This window comes from Anolis sagrei, chromosome 1, assembly GCF_037176765.1.
Source record: "Anolis sagrei isolate rAnoSag1 chromosome 1, rAnoSag1.mat, whole genome shotgun sequence".
Classification (NCBI taxonomy): domain Eukaryota; kingdom Metazoa; phylum Chordata; class Lepidosauria; order Squamata; family Dactyloidae; genus Anolis; species Anolis sagrei.
In genome coordinates this window covers 191,920,103-191,936,954 of record NC_090021.1, presented here as the reverse complement: position 1 = coordinate 191,936,954, position 16,852 = coordinate 191,920,103, and the positions used below count along the sequence as shown (strand labels likewise).

General features: G+C 42.8%; 1 protein-coding gene across 2 annotated transcripts in view; it reads right to left on the bottom strand.

The window, feature by feature from the left end:
- Positions 1 to 7,779, bottom strand: part of CHN1 (chimerin 1) — a 136,802-nt gene extending 129,023 nt beyond the window's left edge. Inside the window, exon 1 of one of the 2 annotated variants that reach the window (XM_060779405.2) lies at positions 7,428 to 7,779. In XM_060779405.2, coding sequence (XP_060635388.2) covers positions 7,428 to 7,446 — 19 coding nt within the window. In that variant the 5' untranslated portion in view covers positions 7,447 to 7,779. The remainder of the gene's footprint in view (positions 1 to 7,427) is intronic. The other variant, XM_060779396.2, reaches the window with a different exon arrangement.
- Between the last annotated feature and the right edge of the window lie 9,073 nt (positions 7,780 to 16,852).

Genomic DNA, 16,852 nt, shown 5'->3' with positions numbered 1-16,852 from the left:
TGTGCCTTCATTTCTGAGTAATGGTGACCCTAAAGCAAACCTATCGTGAGGTTTTCTTGGCAAGATTTCTTCAGAGGGGATTTGCCTTTCTCTCAAAGTGTGTCTTCCCCAAGGTCACCCAGTGGGTTTCAATGGCCTAGTGGAGATTTGAAATCTGGTCTCAAGAGACCTACTCCAATGCTCAAACCACTACACCACACTGGTTCTCAGAAAAAAAAAATTGCTCCCAATTTTTTTGCTACAAAAAGGACAGTTTGGGGGGAAAGTACTCTACAGCAGGATGCACCCTTATTTGCATACCCTACCTCTAGGGCTTACTATAAATATAGGATAGAAGATACTTAAAATGAATCTCCACAAATTCTGAACCACAAGGGAACACATGTATATGAAGTAGATTGGCAGCATAATGCCAACATTCACATACTGCTGAACCATACCATGGAACATTACATTTGCAGTGATGTGATGAGAACTAATAAAATGCTGCTTAAGAGTGGGTGCGTAATGTGTGGACCTTCAGGTATTGTTAGGTTTCGTCATCACTCATATTGGCTATGCTGGCTAGGACTGATGAGGTTTGCAGATTAACAACATTTAGAGGGCCACAGCTTGCACACTCTGCTTTAGATAAAATTATTTGTTACATAAAGAAATTGTTATATTATTTCAAGACAAATGGCTTTGCGGTTCACAACTGCTGTTCTTCAACTTCAAATAAAACCTTAATTTCAAAAGCCAAAAAATTCCTACCATAACATAACATTCAGGGCATATCTACCCGGGATTGTGGCGCAGCTGGCTAAGTGTCAGCTGCATTAAGAACACTTCGAAGCCAGCCCGGGTTGGAGTGGGTTTCCAACCAACTGTGTGTAGCCTGTTGTCGACCTTTGCAACCCGAAAGACAGTTGTATCTGTCAAGTAGGAAAATAAGGTACCACCTTAAAGTGTGGGGAGGCTAAATTAACTGATTTATGAGGCCATAAAGAAGACTCCAGCAAAAGCATTCCAGTGGGGAAGCATGCGGGAACGCGGAAGTGCTTCATCAGCGTCGCAGATGGACGATAAAAGCAACAGCTCCCCTGGCGGCCAGAAAAAGTTAAATAGCCTCTGTCTATGTCTGTATATGTTTGTACGTCAAAAATTGGCATTGAACGTTTGCCATATATGTGTAGACTGTAATGTGGACTCCGCCCTGAGTCCCCTGTGGGGTGAGAAGGGCGGAATATAAAAGCTGTAAATAAATAAATAAATAATGCCCTGACTGCTTAATGTGAGATGCCTCAGGATCAGCTCCTTGGTGGCCAAACGCCACAGAGAGATGACCTGAGATAGTGAAGGGAAAGGTCACTTTAATACTGCTTTGACCTCTGTTAACCAAAGTCACTTGATCCGGTTCTGAGACAGAATGAGCCACAACTGTTTTCACTGCCATCCTGTGTTTCCTGGGCTTGGGTGGCCAAGGAACCTGGAATGGCACTTACCTCCACCCCCCCCCCCCCCCGTTATCCATGTCATGGTGGTCTCTGGGCACAACATGGATTCTACTGATTGGTCACTGCCTGCAGTGACATCAGTCCAGGTGACTGACATAGGGGACAATTCCTCCTCTCCCCCATTCTCTTCCCTCATTACTCCAGTGAATGTCACTGCAGGTCATAGTCAACTGGCAGGACTCAATTCTCCCCAGGAGACTACTGCAACTCAAAACAAGGGAAGGGATGGTAGGAATGCCTGTGTGGTGGGCAGTCAGGACTCCCCCTCTCACCCTCCTCTGCAGTGGCCAGGGTGAGTCGGGCTGTGTAAATCATCTCAGGGCTGATCCAGTATACACCATGTTGAATCAAAACCCGGGATACCTGCTCTTTTAGGTATCTGCTCCAGAAATACTGAGGATTTCCCAATGCTCCAGAACAAGTTTGGAGTGCTTACACTGCATTTACATTTAATTTTATTCAATTCTATACAGACTATATTTACACTAAATAAAGGAATACGAAGAAGTGCATAGACTCACTCCTTGTTCCATCTACAACCATCTTTCTTTACAAAATATATCATGCTATCTAATGAGAGCAGTATATGATCAGAAAAGTGTCTAATTGGTACATATTGCACAATAGTTTACCCAAATGTTTCAATTTCCATTTAGGTAAAAATTAAATTTGCCTCTCCAGATAAGTAATTACATGCTTTAATTCATTTACTGCTCCTAAAGGGCTGCTTTAGAATACAGCCAGCATATAGCAGTATTACACTATTTAGATTGTGTAACAACTGGATAGTTCCAGGATTCATCAATGCATGCATATTTGTGTGCGTTCACACATAAACAAACACACACTTTAAACAAACCTTTATACAAATTCATTCAGAAATTGATGTATCAGTAACAGGCTCAAGAAGAACAGCAGATCAATAGGATTTGTTAGCTAATGTAGTATGCATGTTTTTTCTTTGAGTTATTAAACAGATATTACAAAAAATTGAATTTTGCTAAAGGTGACTAGTGATGGGGAAGAGAATTGTGTATATAACTTTTATTTGTTAAGTTCAAACCCCCAAAGATGGTATGATTGGCCCTCAATATTCATATATTCTGTATTCCCCCCACCCCATCCCAATTTGAAAAAACAAACCTTGATTCTGGCATTTTATGTAAGGGTTATAATTTACTTTGCTGCTACATATAATGAAATTTAAGCATCCATGGATTTTGGGATCCATGAGGGGTTCTGGAACCAAACCCCAGCAGATAACAGGGGCGCACTGTATACTGCAAAACTACCGTCCGCATCTTTTCCACTGGCTGTGTAATGGCAAGCGACAATTCTACAGAATTCACCAATTATGTCAGTAGGGTTGGGGGTCACCAAATGAAGTAATTTATAATGTCACCCTCATGGACCATACCAGACCATACCCCCAATACTGTAATGTAAATACCCACCCACCCCAATTGACAAAATCAGAACTTTATAAAACTCAACAGTAAACAGCAGCAACAAATACATCCATGCGTGCTTGTGTATGCATACAAACCATAAGATTGGAAGCATCATTGCAATTGTGTAACAATGGCTGGGGGCATAGGATTTTCTCCTTGTCCTTGATATGGTACTCTTAATTTCAATTCCTACTTTGTTTGGACATTGCAATGTAGCGCTCCTGCTTATCCAATGTGCTAGCTTTCATTCTTCTCTACTTTGGAAACTCCTGCCAGTGGGAGGAGTCAAGTAGGGGAGCGTGCCTTATGTGTGTAGCACATTAATGTAAAACCATAGACACCTCATAGGTCATGTGGCCAGCATGACTGCATGGTGCACCGTTACTTTATAAACAGTTATGAAGTTAAAACAATTATGAGTTAAAACAATTATGAAGAGAAAAGCCTGAGGGAGGATTGTTGTTCTTAATAAACTCTGCATTACCACATGTGTCTGACAAACCTCAGCAAAATTACAAATAAGAGCAAACAGCATCACTACAACATTATGCAGAAACACATTATGCATAAATTACAATTATGCAAAATTATTCAGTAGAAAGCACTCCCTCAAGTTAAGAAACAGGAATGAGTTATTAATGTAATGAAATTTTCTTCCACAAATAATATTTTAATATCAAGATTATTTTTGCTTCACTTTACTGTCACCAAGTGCTTTTTAATTGCCAAGTTAGAAATGTGTGCAATTAAGCTTAATAATTATTTTAATTTATTAATACGCTCTCATATAACATTCTGTTTTAATAGTTTATTTACCAGAGTGTTTGCCTGCTGCTGGAAACATAAATGCATCAAATATAAAATACCTTGTTTTTATTTTTTTAAACCCTCATTTCTTTAATGTGCAATGTTTCTCTTTAAAAACTTGCAAAGACAGTTTACTAAATGAAGATCAGATAGCTACATCTTTACTCATCTCGCTTTTGCTGCCAATATGATCTTTTCTTTGGGAGGGAAAATACATAATGTTGGGAACTCTAACCTGCTTCCTAGGCCCACAAAAAAATCAGTTTCTCCCAGTTCTGGAGCAACTTCTTCCAACCAGGATATACAAGAAGCTAGACAACTACAAAGGAGTAAGACAGATGGTATTCCCAGGGTGCCTTTGAGGAAACACACCTCATGGTTGCAAGTGCCAGCCATATCGATTTCTCTCTCTCTCTTGTGAACAGAGGTGAAAGAACAGATCGTATAAAGTCTGGTGCTAAATATGCCAGAAGCAAATCAACTTTAAAAAAAAAAAAAAACCCAAAACACTCTCAAAACTGTCTTCAGGAGCATGCACACACCCATTCTGCCTGGAGCAGAAACAATAGGAGAGATACAGAGGGAGTAGCAGCCTTCTCTTGCTTGCCAGTCTAACTGCTGCTGTTGTTATAACTAACTTCAAGTTGACCTCTACCAATGGTGACCCTATGAATAAGGTTCCAAATCCTCAACATCCCTGCTCAGGTCTTGCAGACCTGCGATTTCCTCAATTGAATCTATACACCTGTAATGCTTCCTTCCTCTTTTTCTCCTGCCTTCTACCTTACCAAGCAGTATTATCCTATCTAGTGAACCACCCCTTCTTATGACATGTCCAAAGTACGACAGTCTCAGATGAGCCATTTTGTCTTGTAGGAAGGGGTTTGGCTTGATTTGCTCAAGGACCCATTTATTGGTCATTTTTAACCCTCTTGGCTTCTAGAGGGAGTTCAGCTCTGAGTCTAGGGCCAGCTGAAAAAAAATCCACATTTTCTGCTTTGAATTGGAAGATATGGCAGTGTGGGCTCAGATAATAACCCAGTTCAAAGTGGATATTGTGGGATTTTACGCCTTAACATTCTGGGTTATATGGTTGTGTGGAAGTGCCCTAAGACCCATTTGCTGGTCATGCATTTGGCTTGAAGGGACATTCTTCCTTGATTTACTCTGGGATCCATTTATTGGTCATTTATGTGTTCCTGTTGGCTTCTAGGGATAGTTCAGGATTGAGTCTAAGGTTGGATCTACACTGCCCTATATCCCAGGATCTGATCGCAGGTTGTCCACTGATTCCAGATGATCTGGCAGTGTAAACTCATATAATCCAGTTCAAAGCATATAGTCTGGGATCATATACTGTGACATAGGCAGTGTAGATCCAGCCTAAGACCCATGTATTGGTCATTTATTTACTCATCTTGGCTTGTAGGGAGAGTTCAGCCTTGGGTACTTCCAGACAGGCCCTATATCCCAGCATCTGATCCCAGGTTTTCTGTTTATCCCAAGGCCCTTCTACATAGCCATATAACTCAGAAAATCAAGGGAGAAAATCAGACAATCTTTGCTTTGAACTGGAGGCCCTTCCACACAGCCCTATATCCCAGAATATCAAGGGAGAAAATCCCACATTATCTGAGTGTGGACTCAGATAACCCAGTTCAAAGCAGATATTGTGGGATTTTCTGCCTTGATATAGGGCTGTGTGGAAGGGCCTAGGGTTTTTTTTTTTTATCATGTCAGGAGCGACTTGAGAAACTGCAAGTCGCATCTGGAATGAGAGAATTGGCCGGCTGCAAGGACATTGCCCAGGGGACACCCGGATGATTTGATGTTTTTATCATCCTTGTGGGAGGCTTCTCTCATGTCCAGCTGATAGAGCTGGAGCTGATAGAGGGAGCTCATCCGCCTCTCCCCGGATTTGAACCTGCGACCTGTTGGTCTTCAGTCCTGCCAGCACAGGAGCCAGGGCCTAGGGTGATCTGTGTGTACACTGCCACATATTCCAGTTCAAAGCAGAAAATGTGGGATTTTATTCAGCTGTGTGGAAGGAGCCCTAGATTATCTGGCAGTGGGGGCTCATATAAAAAATCCAGTTTAATGCAGAAAAATAGAGTTGAGACATTGGGATATTGGGCCTGTCTGGAGGGTTCTCTTGATTCCCAGGGCCCTTCCACACACCCCTATATCTCAGAATCTCTGCTCTTCTCTTAGGCCATCCCTTGTTGTCAGAGTAGGATAGTCTTCCAAGATCAGTGTACTGGTGGGTCTGTAGGTGACTGTGGTGCCCTATTTTTGATATGCATCAAGGCAGGAAATCCCACAATATCAAGGCAGAAAATCCCACAAAATCTGCTTTGAACTGGGTTATCTCAGAGCCCTTCTACACAGCCATATAACTCAGAATATAAAAGCAAGAAACCTCACAATATCTGCTTTGAACTGGGTGATCTGAGTCTACACCGCCATATTCCAGTTGAAAGCAGAGAATGTGGGATTTTATTCTTCAGCTGTGTGGAAGGGGCCTGGGTTATCTGTGCCCAGGCCCCTTCCACACAGCTGAATAAAATCTGCTTTCAACTGGAATATAAGGCAGTGTGGACTTAAGGACCTTCCACACAGCCCTATGCCTTAGAATATCAAGGCAGGAAATCCCACAATATCTGCTTTGAAGTGGGTTATCTTAGTCCACACTCAAGTAATGTGGGATTTCCTGCCTTGATATTCTGGGATATAGGACTATGTAGAAGGGCTCCTTGATTCTAGGACCCATTTGTGAGTCATTTATGGAGTCATCTGGGCACCCTTCCACACAGCTGAATAAAATCCCACATTCTCTGCTTTCAACTGAAATATAGGCAGAAGCGGCCCTAGGTAATTTTCAATGGTAAGCAAACAGTATTCCCCCCCCCCCCCCCAATCACTGATATATATTTTGTGTTTGTCATGGGAGTTCTGTGTGCCATATTTGGTTCAATTCCATCATTGGTGGAGTTCAGAATGCTCTTTGATTGTAGGTGAACTATATATCCCAGTAACTACAACTTGCATATGTCAAGATCTATTTTCCCCCAAGAGCGCCTCAAGAGCGCCCCTGGGCAAAATCAACTATACTGCAAAGGCTTACTTTGAGTAATGGTTGAGCTGCCCCTGAATATAGGGCTGTGTGGACTCAGATCACCCACTTCAAAGCAGATCTTGTGGGATTTTCTGCCTTGATATTCTGGAATATAGGGCTGTGTGGAAGGGCTCTGAGATAAAATCCCACATTCTCTGCTTTCAACTGGAATATAAGGCAGTGTGTGGACTTAAGGCCCTTCCACACAGCCCTGTATCCCAGAATATTAAAGCAGAAAATCCCACATTATCTATGTCCACACTCTGATACTGTGGGATTTCCTGCCTTGATATTCTGGGATACAGGGCTGTGTGGAAGGGCCCCTTGATTCTAGGACCCATTTCTAAGCCATGTATGGAGTCATCTGGGCTTGTAGGGAGAGTTCAGTCTGGACGCGCTTATTGGCTTGTATGGGCGGCTCAGCCTCGAGTCTTGGCTACCCTGTGGAGGGAAAGGAAGGAGGACGCAGCCCGCGCCTTCCATGGCGAGCCCACCCCGTCCCCAGACCCAGGCGCGCCCTCTCCCCCTTTTGCCCCCGAGCCGAGCGCTGTGACTCACCGAAGAGGGTCAGGGCCATGGCGAAGGCGCGGCGAGGCGGAGGGCACGGGCTCCGCGCCTCCCTAGACGCGCAGCCGAGGAAGCCAACCAGGCGCACAAAGAGCGGCGGCTGCAATAAAAGTTCTCTCGCCTGAAGAGGCGCCGGGTGGGGATGGTGAGGGGCTGGGCTCCGTTTGGGGCTTTGTGGGCGGGCCCAGGGGAGGCTGGGCGGTGGCTCTGGCCGAGGAAACTTCAGACAGCTGTTGCCCGCCGGAGGGACGCCTCGCTCTCCCGGCGCTTCTTCCCGCCGCCTCGGCTCAGCAGCCGCCTTTCAGGCTCTGGTAGCCATCTTGGCTCGCCACATGACCGGCTCCCCCTCCCCTCCTCGAGCCCAGCGCCAGTTCCCATGGCAACGGGGGCTCGCGGGCCACCAGCCTCCTCCATCCCTGGCCCGCCCTCTCTCCTTCCCTCCTGTCAACCTCGCAGAAGCAAAGCTAGAAGGGATGCTGCATTGGTTTCTCTTTCTGAAGAGGAGAGGGAGCAACAGGGTCTCTCTCTCTCTCTCTCTCTCTCTCTCTCTCTCTCTGCCCAACTTCACTCTTTTCCACATCTCCTCCAAAGCACTTCGCAGTGACCAACACTCTCATGTCTCACTTTGGGAGGACGGATCTGCATACACTGTAGAACAGGCTTGGGCAAACTTTAAGCTTAAGCGGCTGAGGGGGAAAAGGAAGGGGCCTGAGGCTGTTAGGAATTGTAGGAGTTGAAGTCTAAAACACCTGGAGGGCCAAAGTTTGCCCAAACCTTTTGTAGAATGAATGCAGTTTTATAGTATAGTAGAGCAGTGGTTCTCAACCTGTGGGTCCCCGAAATACAACACCGCCTGAGCTCTGCGAGTGCAGCATTTTCCCGAATGAAGCAGAGAGTGTTTGAGGACCAGGACATCCGTAGGGATACTAAGGTGCTTGTCTATAAAGCTATTGTCCTCCCAACCCTGCTCTATGCCTGCGAAACGTGGACTGTCTACAGACATCACATGCAACTTCTGGAACTATTCCATCAGTGCTGCCTCCAGAAAATCCCGGAAATCTCTTGGGAAGACAAGCGGACAAACGTCAGCGTGCTGGAAGAAGCAAAGACCACCAACATTGAAGCGATGGTCCTCCAACATCAACTCCACTGGGCCGGCCACGTTGTCTGGATGCCCGACCACCATCTCCCAAAGCAGTTGCTCTACTCTGAACTTAAGAACGGAAAACAGAATGTTGGTGGACAGGAAAAGAGATTAAAGATGGCCTCAACGCCAACCTTAAAAACTCTGACATAGACACTGAGAACTGGGAAGCCCTGGCCCTTGAGCGCTCCAGCTGGAGGTCAGCTGTGACCAGCAGTGCTGCAGAATTCGAGGAGGCACGAGTGGAGGGTGAAAGAGAGAAATGTGCCAGGAGGAAGGCGGGTCAAGCCAACCCCAACCGGGACCGCCTTCCACCTGGAAACCAATGCCTTCACTGTGGGAGAAGATGCAGGTTAAGAATAGGGCTCCACAGCCACCTACAAATCCACAAAAATAGTCATCAAGGAAGACCATCTTACTCATCCAACGAGGGATCGCCTAAGTAAGTAAGTAAGTGGGTCCCCAGATGTGTTGACTTTCAACTCCCAGAAATCTTAACAGGTGGTAATGTCACGTTGCAAGGGCTCTGCCTCTATTCAGGCAGAGGTGAATCAAACAAACAGCCAGTTTGAAACAATTTAATTAAAACAGCACTTACTTTCTGGCTGTTTTAATAGTCCAAAACATAAAGATAGCACTCGGCCACAGAATATAAAAAACTGACAGCAAACACTGTTACAGGTTCAAGATAACTCCGTAGTCAAAAGGTCCAGTCCAGTGGTCAAATGACAAGAGTTCAGTGAGCAAAGTCCAGGGATCAAGAGTTTATACCAGGGTCCTCAAACTAAGGCCCGAGGGCTGAATATGGCCCCCCAAGGTCATTTACCTGGTCCTTCGTCAGGGTCAACCTGTCTAAAACAAATTGAAAACACACAATAACTACAACAATCCTATCTCATCAGCCCAAAGCAGGTCCGCACTTCCCATTGAAATACTAATAAGCTTATATTTGTTCCAATTATTCTTCATTTTAATTATTGTATTGTTTTAAAGTGTTTTTTTGCACTACAAATAAGATATGTGCAATGTGCATAGGAATTCGTTCATGTTTTTTTTTTCCAAATTATAATCCGGCCCTCCAACAATTTGAGAGATTGTGACCTGGCCCTCTGTTTAAAAAGTTTGAGGACCCCTGGTCCATACCACAGTCAAAAGCCAGTCCAGAGATTCAAGGTTCCAGGGTTCAAGAGACAGTTCAGGATACCAAAAATCCACAAACCTGGGGGAAAACCAGCAGCATCTACCACCAAAATAAAACAAATACTTTTGTCCCAAAGATCAGTCCCAAGGCTAGCTCATTTTATCCAGAAACACCCAGCTGCAGTCTATCCCTTGCATACCTCCACCCTTAATTGCCTTCACCCATGTACTCTTACTTACAGATTACTCAACCCTTTAGAACTAAGACTTACATTAACCCTTCCATCACGAACTGCTAGGCCTACCACCATCAACTGCAGAACATGATACATGGCAGGTAAACTGGTTGGGATTTCTATGAGTTGTAGGGCAAAACACCTGGAGACCCACAAGTTGAGAACCACTGCAGTAGAGTCTAGATAAACGAAAATGTTGGATAATAAGGAGGGATAAAGGAAAAGCCTATTAAACATCAAATTACGTTATGATTTTACAAATTAAGCACCAAAATATCATGTTTTACAACAAATCGACAGAAAAAAGCAGTTCAATACATGTTATGTAGTAATTGCAGTATTTAAAAATTTAGCACCAAAACATCACAATGTATTGAAACAGCTATGGATCTGGGTGGAAGGCAGACTGCATTGGATAATACAGAACGTTGGGTGAGTGAAGGTTGGATAAGCGAAGCTCTACTGTAATATAAAATAACAGCTCTTTGTCCTTTAACATATCTACAGTATTTCTTACTCATCAATTAAGATCACATGGTTACCTTGTGACCTTGTTATTTTCTCTAAGCATGGCCAGACTTAAAGAGATAGTTCCTTGTCTGGCTTTTTCTGAGCTCTGGGAAAACATTAACCAGAGGGATAAAACTGACCAGGCAAGTTCTGGCTAAACAGAGACCTGAAGTGTATCTACATTGCAGAATTAATGTAATTTGAGATCACTTTAATTGCCATAGCTCAATTCTACGGAATTATGAGAACTGTCATTTTACAAAGTTTTATCTATTTATTTACTGCATTTATACCCCACCCTCTCTCACCCCAAAAGGAGCAGCTTACAAGTTATATGTACATACAATATATATTTTTAGCATAGCACAATATTAGCATTATTTATTACTATATTGTACCATGCCACCATACTGTAATATTATCAGTAATATTGCATGTAATATGTAATTAATATTATGTTATATTATTAGTATTATGTTGTATTACATATTATTATCAATATTATATGTATATACAATATATTGTATTATTAGCATAACACAATAATAGCATTATACATTACTTTATTGTATTATACAACTATACTGTAATATTATTAGTAATATTACATGTAATATATAATATATAATTTATATTAGTATATTATTAATAGTAGTATATTGTATTATTATTAGTAGTACTATATTGTATTATATTACAATATGCAATACAAATGGGAGATTGCTGGAGGGACCTTTCTTTAATTGTACAGCCATCTCTATTCCCAAGAGTTTATTTATTTATCGTGTCAGAAGTGAACCAAAACAGTTGTATTGCATTAAAAACAAACAAACCACAAAGTTTGCAGACTTGGCAAGAGTTTGCAGACTATTAAATGTCCTTTGGAGTGCTTCTGGTGTTGCTGCAAGAAGGTCCTCCACTGTGCATGTGGCAGGGCTCAGGTTGTATTGCAGCAGGTGGTCTGTGGTTTGCTCTTCTTCACTCTCGCATGTCGTGGATTCCACTTTGTAGCCCCATTTCTTAAGGTTGGCTCTGCATCTCGTGGTGCCAGAGCGCAGTCTGTTCAGCTTCTTCCAAGTTGCCCAGTTTTCTGTGTGCCCAGGACGGAGTCTCTCATTTGGCATTTTATACAAATGGGGCATTGGAGAAGCAGCTGCCTTCAGGATATATTTGATCCAAGTTAACACATTTATACATTGATACAATACACAATCAATACAAGTTACATAGGAAATATCAATTTTATACATTAAAGAGTATAGCTTTGATATAGTTTGGAATACAGTTGCTGCTGGGTCCTTCTGGAGCCTCCAGTAGCTTTGACATTGCAAAACTTTGAGAGAAAAATGCTTAAAAATCATAAAAAATCATATTTCTTGCTTGAAGTCTTCTTGTTGCTCATAAACCTTTAGGGAGGGAAGTGCTGTGGCTTGACAACTTCTAGATAGTGGCAGAAGATAGCTCAAAAACCAGCACTAGTACATGGACACCATTTAAAATAGCATTATGAAACACACTTCGGAATTGCATCACTTGAACTTAGGCACATCTTCCTTTATAATATGCCAACTTAACTGGGAATGGGAGGACAATATTGTTGCTACTAGGGGTTTACAACAGGCTTTTTCTAAGTAACGGAGGATAAGAAGCTTTTCTGTTACAGCTGCCACGGGTTGACTGGGTGTGTTATCAGTTCCACTAAGACTTGCAAGCTTTGAGCTTTGCATTTTGTCTTAGCTTGATGGCTCGTTTTGAGCTGAAAAAACCTTTGGCTGTTGCTGGGAGTGGTTATGCATCGTCCTGAAGCTGAAGATCGAAGCAGTTTGGAATGCCAGAGAAACTGCTTGTTTATGGCAAGACAAGGACATTCAACTGATAACTAAGTAGAGAGACTGTATTATTTTGCTATATGTTTGCATATCATCATGTAAAGAAGACTCATCGGAGATATTGTTAGTTGTATATTGGTGAGAACAATTCTGTTTTGCTTTGTGTTTTTGCTCTACAGTGAATAGAACTATATTTTTGTTTCTACTTAAAGCAACAGACTCGTGTATTTTTTGAGTTTTTATCACATTGAGAGTAAAAGTGGCTGAGACATTCTGTGGGCTGCTAACGCTACTCTGACAAATATGAGCAGGCCACTTTTCATGAATGGGGAAAGATACACAAGAACAAAAATGCTAATTCGGAGTCCCCTCCTATAAGAGTTATTTCTACATCCATGGAAAGCATCAATAGAAACTGGTTGATCTTGTTGCTGCACATTCCAGCAAATGGAACTAGTCCTAAACAGTGTTACACCATATCTTTCTCAATAATCTCCACAGATAAGGAAGAAGAAAAATAATAACACTATGTAACAAAATTTGAAAATGTTTCTGTTCCTGCTTTGAAAGTGTTATTCCTTTTAATTTTGTGGTACTTATTTTGAAAGTACTTGTCATACTCCAAAAACTTCATTTTTGTGATTGCTACAAACTATGTTGAATTGGTTAAATCTCGACTAAGTATTCCCTTAAAAACTATAGCAAAATGTGCTGCAAAATGTTTAATAAACCTTTTTCATGTTTTAATGATAGAACCAATTAGGAAATGACATTTATAACCCAGGAACAAAAAGTGTTATATAGTGCTGAGGTGGGGAATTATTCAGGATATTTAAAGGGCTATTGCCCTAATTTAAGTTTTCCTCTTGAGCTGTTCCCAGGTGTCCACTAAATCATAATAAGCATTCAGCATACATTGAAAGCTGTGTGATAAAATCATTCAAAAAGAGATTTCATAATGGCTGAAACATGTGCACATGTGGGAGTGACAGGAATTTTTCAGAGGTTTCTGCAGTTTCCTCACATCATAGAATGTCACTAGACTGGCCTAGCTAGGATTTTACTATCCTTACTCTGTTAGTGTTTCATGATCAACATGTGTTATAAATTGGCAAGGGCACACAGTGTTTTTAAGCAAAAAGAACTTGACCGAACCTAGGAAGGAAATGTTGAACCAGGGACAACTGAGTCTATTCTTCCAACAGCTATGAAGCCAGTAGAAGGGCAGAAGAAATTGCTTCTTCTACTTCCGGTCCCTGTAAGAATCAAAATGGTGTTAGTATACAAGTGGCATTTCAGTGACAGATATAGGGACACACCTTCAACAATCAGATATTCATTGATCATTGACTAAGGTAACACTTATCTTTCTCCCCCTCCACTAACAACAGAGATCACTTACATCTCTACTCCACTTTCTGAGTGCTGTATTAAATTACTAGGCAATTACCTGTCTTCAATCCATTCAAAAGCAAGGAGAGCAAGGGGTAACATCATCACCACCATCATCTGTGAATAGTAGTTCAGAATACTGCAGCATGTGAAACTGCAAGTTGTAACTAGCTACAAACTTAAAGTATTCATAATAAATATAAGCATTTATATATTACCTCTTATATGGTTTGAGGTATAACATGGTTAAAGCAGACAGACAAATACAACACTATTAAAATGCATAAATCAAAATACACACAACAAAGACCAATACTAATAAAATACAGGTTAAAATTCACTGTTTAAAATTGACTGGAAGAGATGGGTCTTCAGTTCTGTCTTGAATGCTGACAGCCCATTTAGCTTTTCAGATCTCTTCTGGGATGTCATTTCACAGTCTTGAGACAACTGATGAAAAAGTCTGCTGATGGTTCTTTCTGGCTGGAATGGTTGCCCCCCAGAGGCCCTAAGTGTCCTAAGGTGTAGATTGTATGGGAGACGGCAATCTTGCAGGTAACTTGGACCCAAACTATGGAGGGCTTAAAAGGTTATAGCCAACACTTTGTACTTTGTCTGAAAACTAATTGGCAACCAGAGTGTAATATACCCATTCCTAGATATTCCTGTAAGTATTCTGGCTGCCATGTTTTGAACTACTGGTAATTGGGGTTTTTGAACTTGGTAAAGAGATAGCCCAATGTAAAGCATGGGCTATCTCTTGAGGTTACCAGCATGTGTACCACCATCTTTACGTCCTCCAGATCTAGAAAGGCTGGATGGCCATCTGTCAGGGGTGCTTTGAATGCGATTTTCCTGCTTCTTGGCAGGAGGTTGGACTGGATGGCCCATGAGGTCTTTTCCAACTCTATGATTCTATGGAAGTGCGCAGCTGGTGTATCAGCTGAGGCTGGTAGGAAGCACTTCTGATCATCACATCTATCTGGAGAGATGGACCCAAGACCAGCCCCAATATTTATTTATTTATTTATTTATTTATTTATTGCATTTATTGACCGCCCCTCTCAGCCCGAGGGCGACTCGGGGCGGTGAACAGCAACATGAAAGGAACAGTGTACAATAAATTCCGACAATACAGACCAGACAATACAAACATAACATATACTTATACTAAAAATCCGCTTCGTCGAGTCCTGGGGTCATAGCCAGAATTCATAGTCCTAGTTCATTCCAGTGTCATTTCAGGATATACTCAGTTGAAGGCCTGCTCGAAGAGCCATGTTTTCAGGCCCCTACGAAAGGCCATCAAGGAGGGTGCCTGTCTAACTTCAACAGGGAGGGTGTTCCACAGCCGGGGGGCCACCACCGAGAAGGCCCGCTCTCTCGTCCCCGCCAGACGTGCCTGTGAGGCAGGCGGGACCGAGAGAAGGGCCTCCCCGGATGATCTCAAGGCCCTCGTGGGCTCATAGGCCGAGATGCGGTCTGCAAGGTATTTTGGGCCGGAACCGTTCAGGGCTTTGTAGGATAACACCAGCACCTTAAATTGGGCCCGGTAGCGAATCGGCAGCCAGTGGAGCTGGGACAGCAGGGGCGTTGTATGCTCTCTGCGTCCTGCTCCCGTTAACAACATGGCTGCCGCGCGTTGGACTAGCTGAAGCTTCCGGGCCGTCTTCAAGGGCAGCCCCACGTAGAGAGCGTTGCAGTAGTCGAGGCGGGATGTGACCAAAGCGTGTACCACCGTGGCCAAGTCAGACTTCCCAAGATACGGGCGCAGCTGGCGCACGAGCCTAAGCTGTGCAAATGCTCCCCTGGTCACCGCTGAAACCTGAGGCTCCAGGCTCAGCGATGAGTCCAGGGTCACACCCAAGCTGCGAACCTGCGCCTTCAAGGGGAGTGCGACCCCGTCCAGCACAGGCTGTAACCCTATACCCTGTTCGGCCTTGCGACTGACCAGGAGTACCTCTGTCTTGTCTGGATTTAGTTTCAGTTTGTTCGCCCTCATCCAGACCATTACAGCGGCCAGGCACCGGTTCAGGACTTCGACGGCCTCCTTAGTAGCAGGTGGGAAGGAGTGACAGAGTTGGACATCATCTGCGTACATCTGAACATACCCACAGGATACAAAATTCTTAGTATGAATTCTGATAAACACTGGGAGTTGAGTTGTGCAAGTTATTCACTTCTCTGGGGCTGAACTGGAGTGGAAGCTAAACCTTAAAGAGTGGCACATCCAAGAACAAAATGATCAGGCAGGCAATTCTCAAAGCAAAACATGAGATAAACGGAGTCTGCTTTGTCAGGGAGAGAAATTACAGGAAACATGGTCAGTTGAAATGTATGGGGAAGCATAGGGAGAAGACCATTAGTCATCATGAGAAAACATGTACATGTTGTTCTCAAATCTAATGACAAGGGAAAGTATGTGAATGTTCTAAGTAAACAGATAAGAATTCTAGTACGTGCCTGGAGAATAGGAGGCGGCAATGCACTGGAAGGCAAGGCAAGCCCATAGGATCAGGGAGCTAGTTTTGAAATGTATAATCAACTATTCATTACATCTGCCTCACAATAAATATGCAAGTTACGTTGTTATAGGAGTATGCGTTTTCCTATGTACAAACAAAAAGTACATTTAAGATGAGATGAATTTGAGTTCGTATATGACTTGGTGCCCAAAGAGTAGTGGTTAATCAGTAACCATTCAGATTTTTGACAGTTCTGAGCTTTTACTAAGTAATCAATTATAGCAGCATCCAAAAATAACTGTAACTGACAATGAATTATATGATAGGATGCATACCCCATTGTGTCTAAGACAAAATAAGTGCTCCCATAAGGTAATCCTCTCCTCTGAATATACAATATTCTGTCCAGCACAAAAACTCATCTGAAATGCTTGGGAAGTTCCACTTCATGCTTCAGTGTTTGGTACATAGAAACCATAAGTGTGGGCAATAATGATATGGATGCCATCCAAGTTACAGAGGACACCTACCGATCCTTTTCAGCATGTGCCAGATTTTGCTCAGGCATGAAGAGATATAGTGCTGATGACAGGCTGCCTATCAATACTATCTCCACAGCTACCCTACAGTTTAATGCAAGAGCAGTGCCATATTTGCATCTTAAGGAAAATATTATCTTCAGGGTGTATGTAAAGTGGAT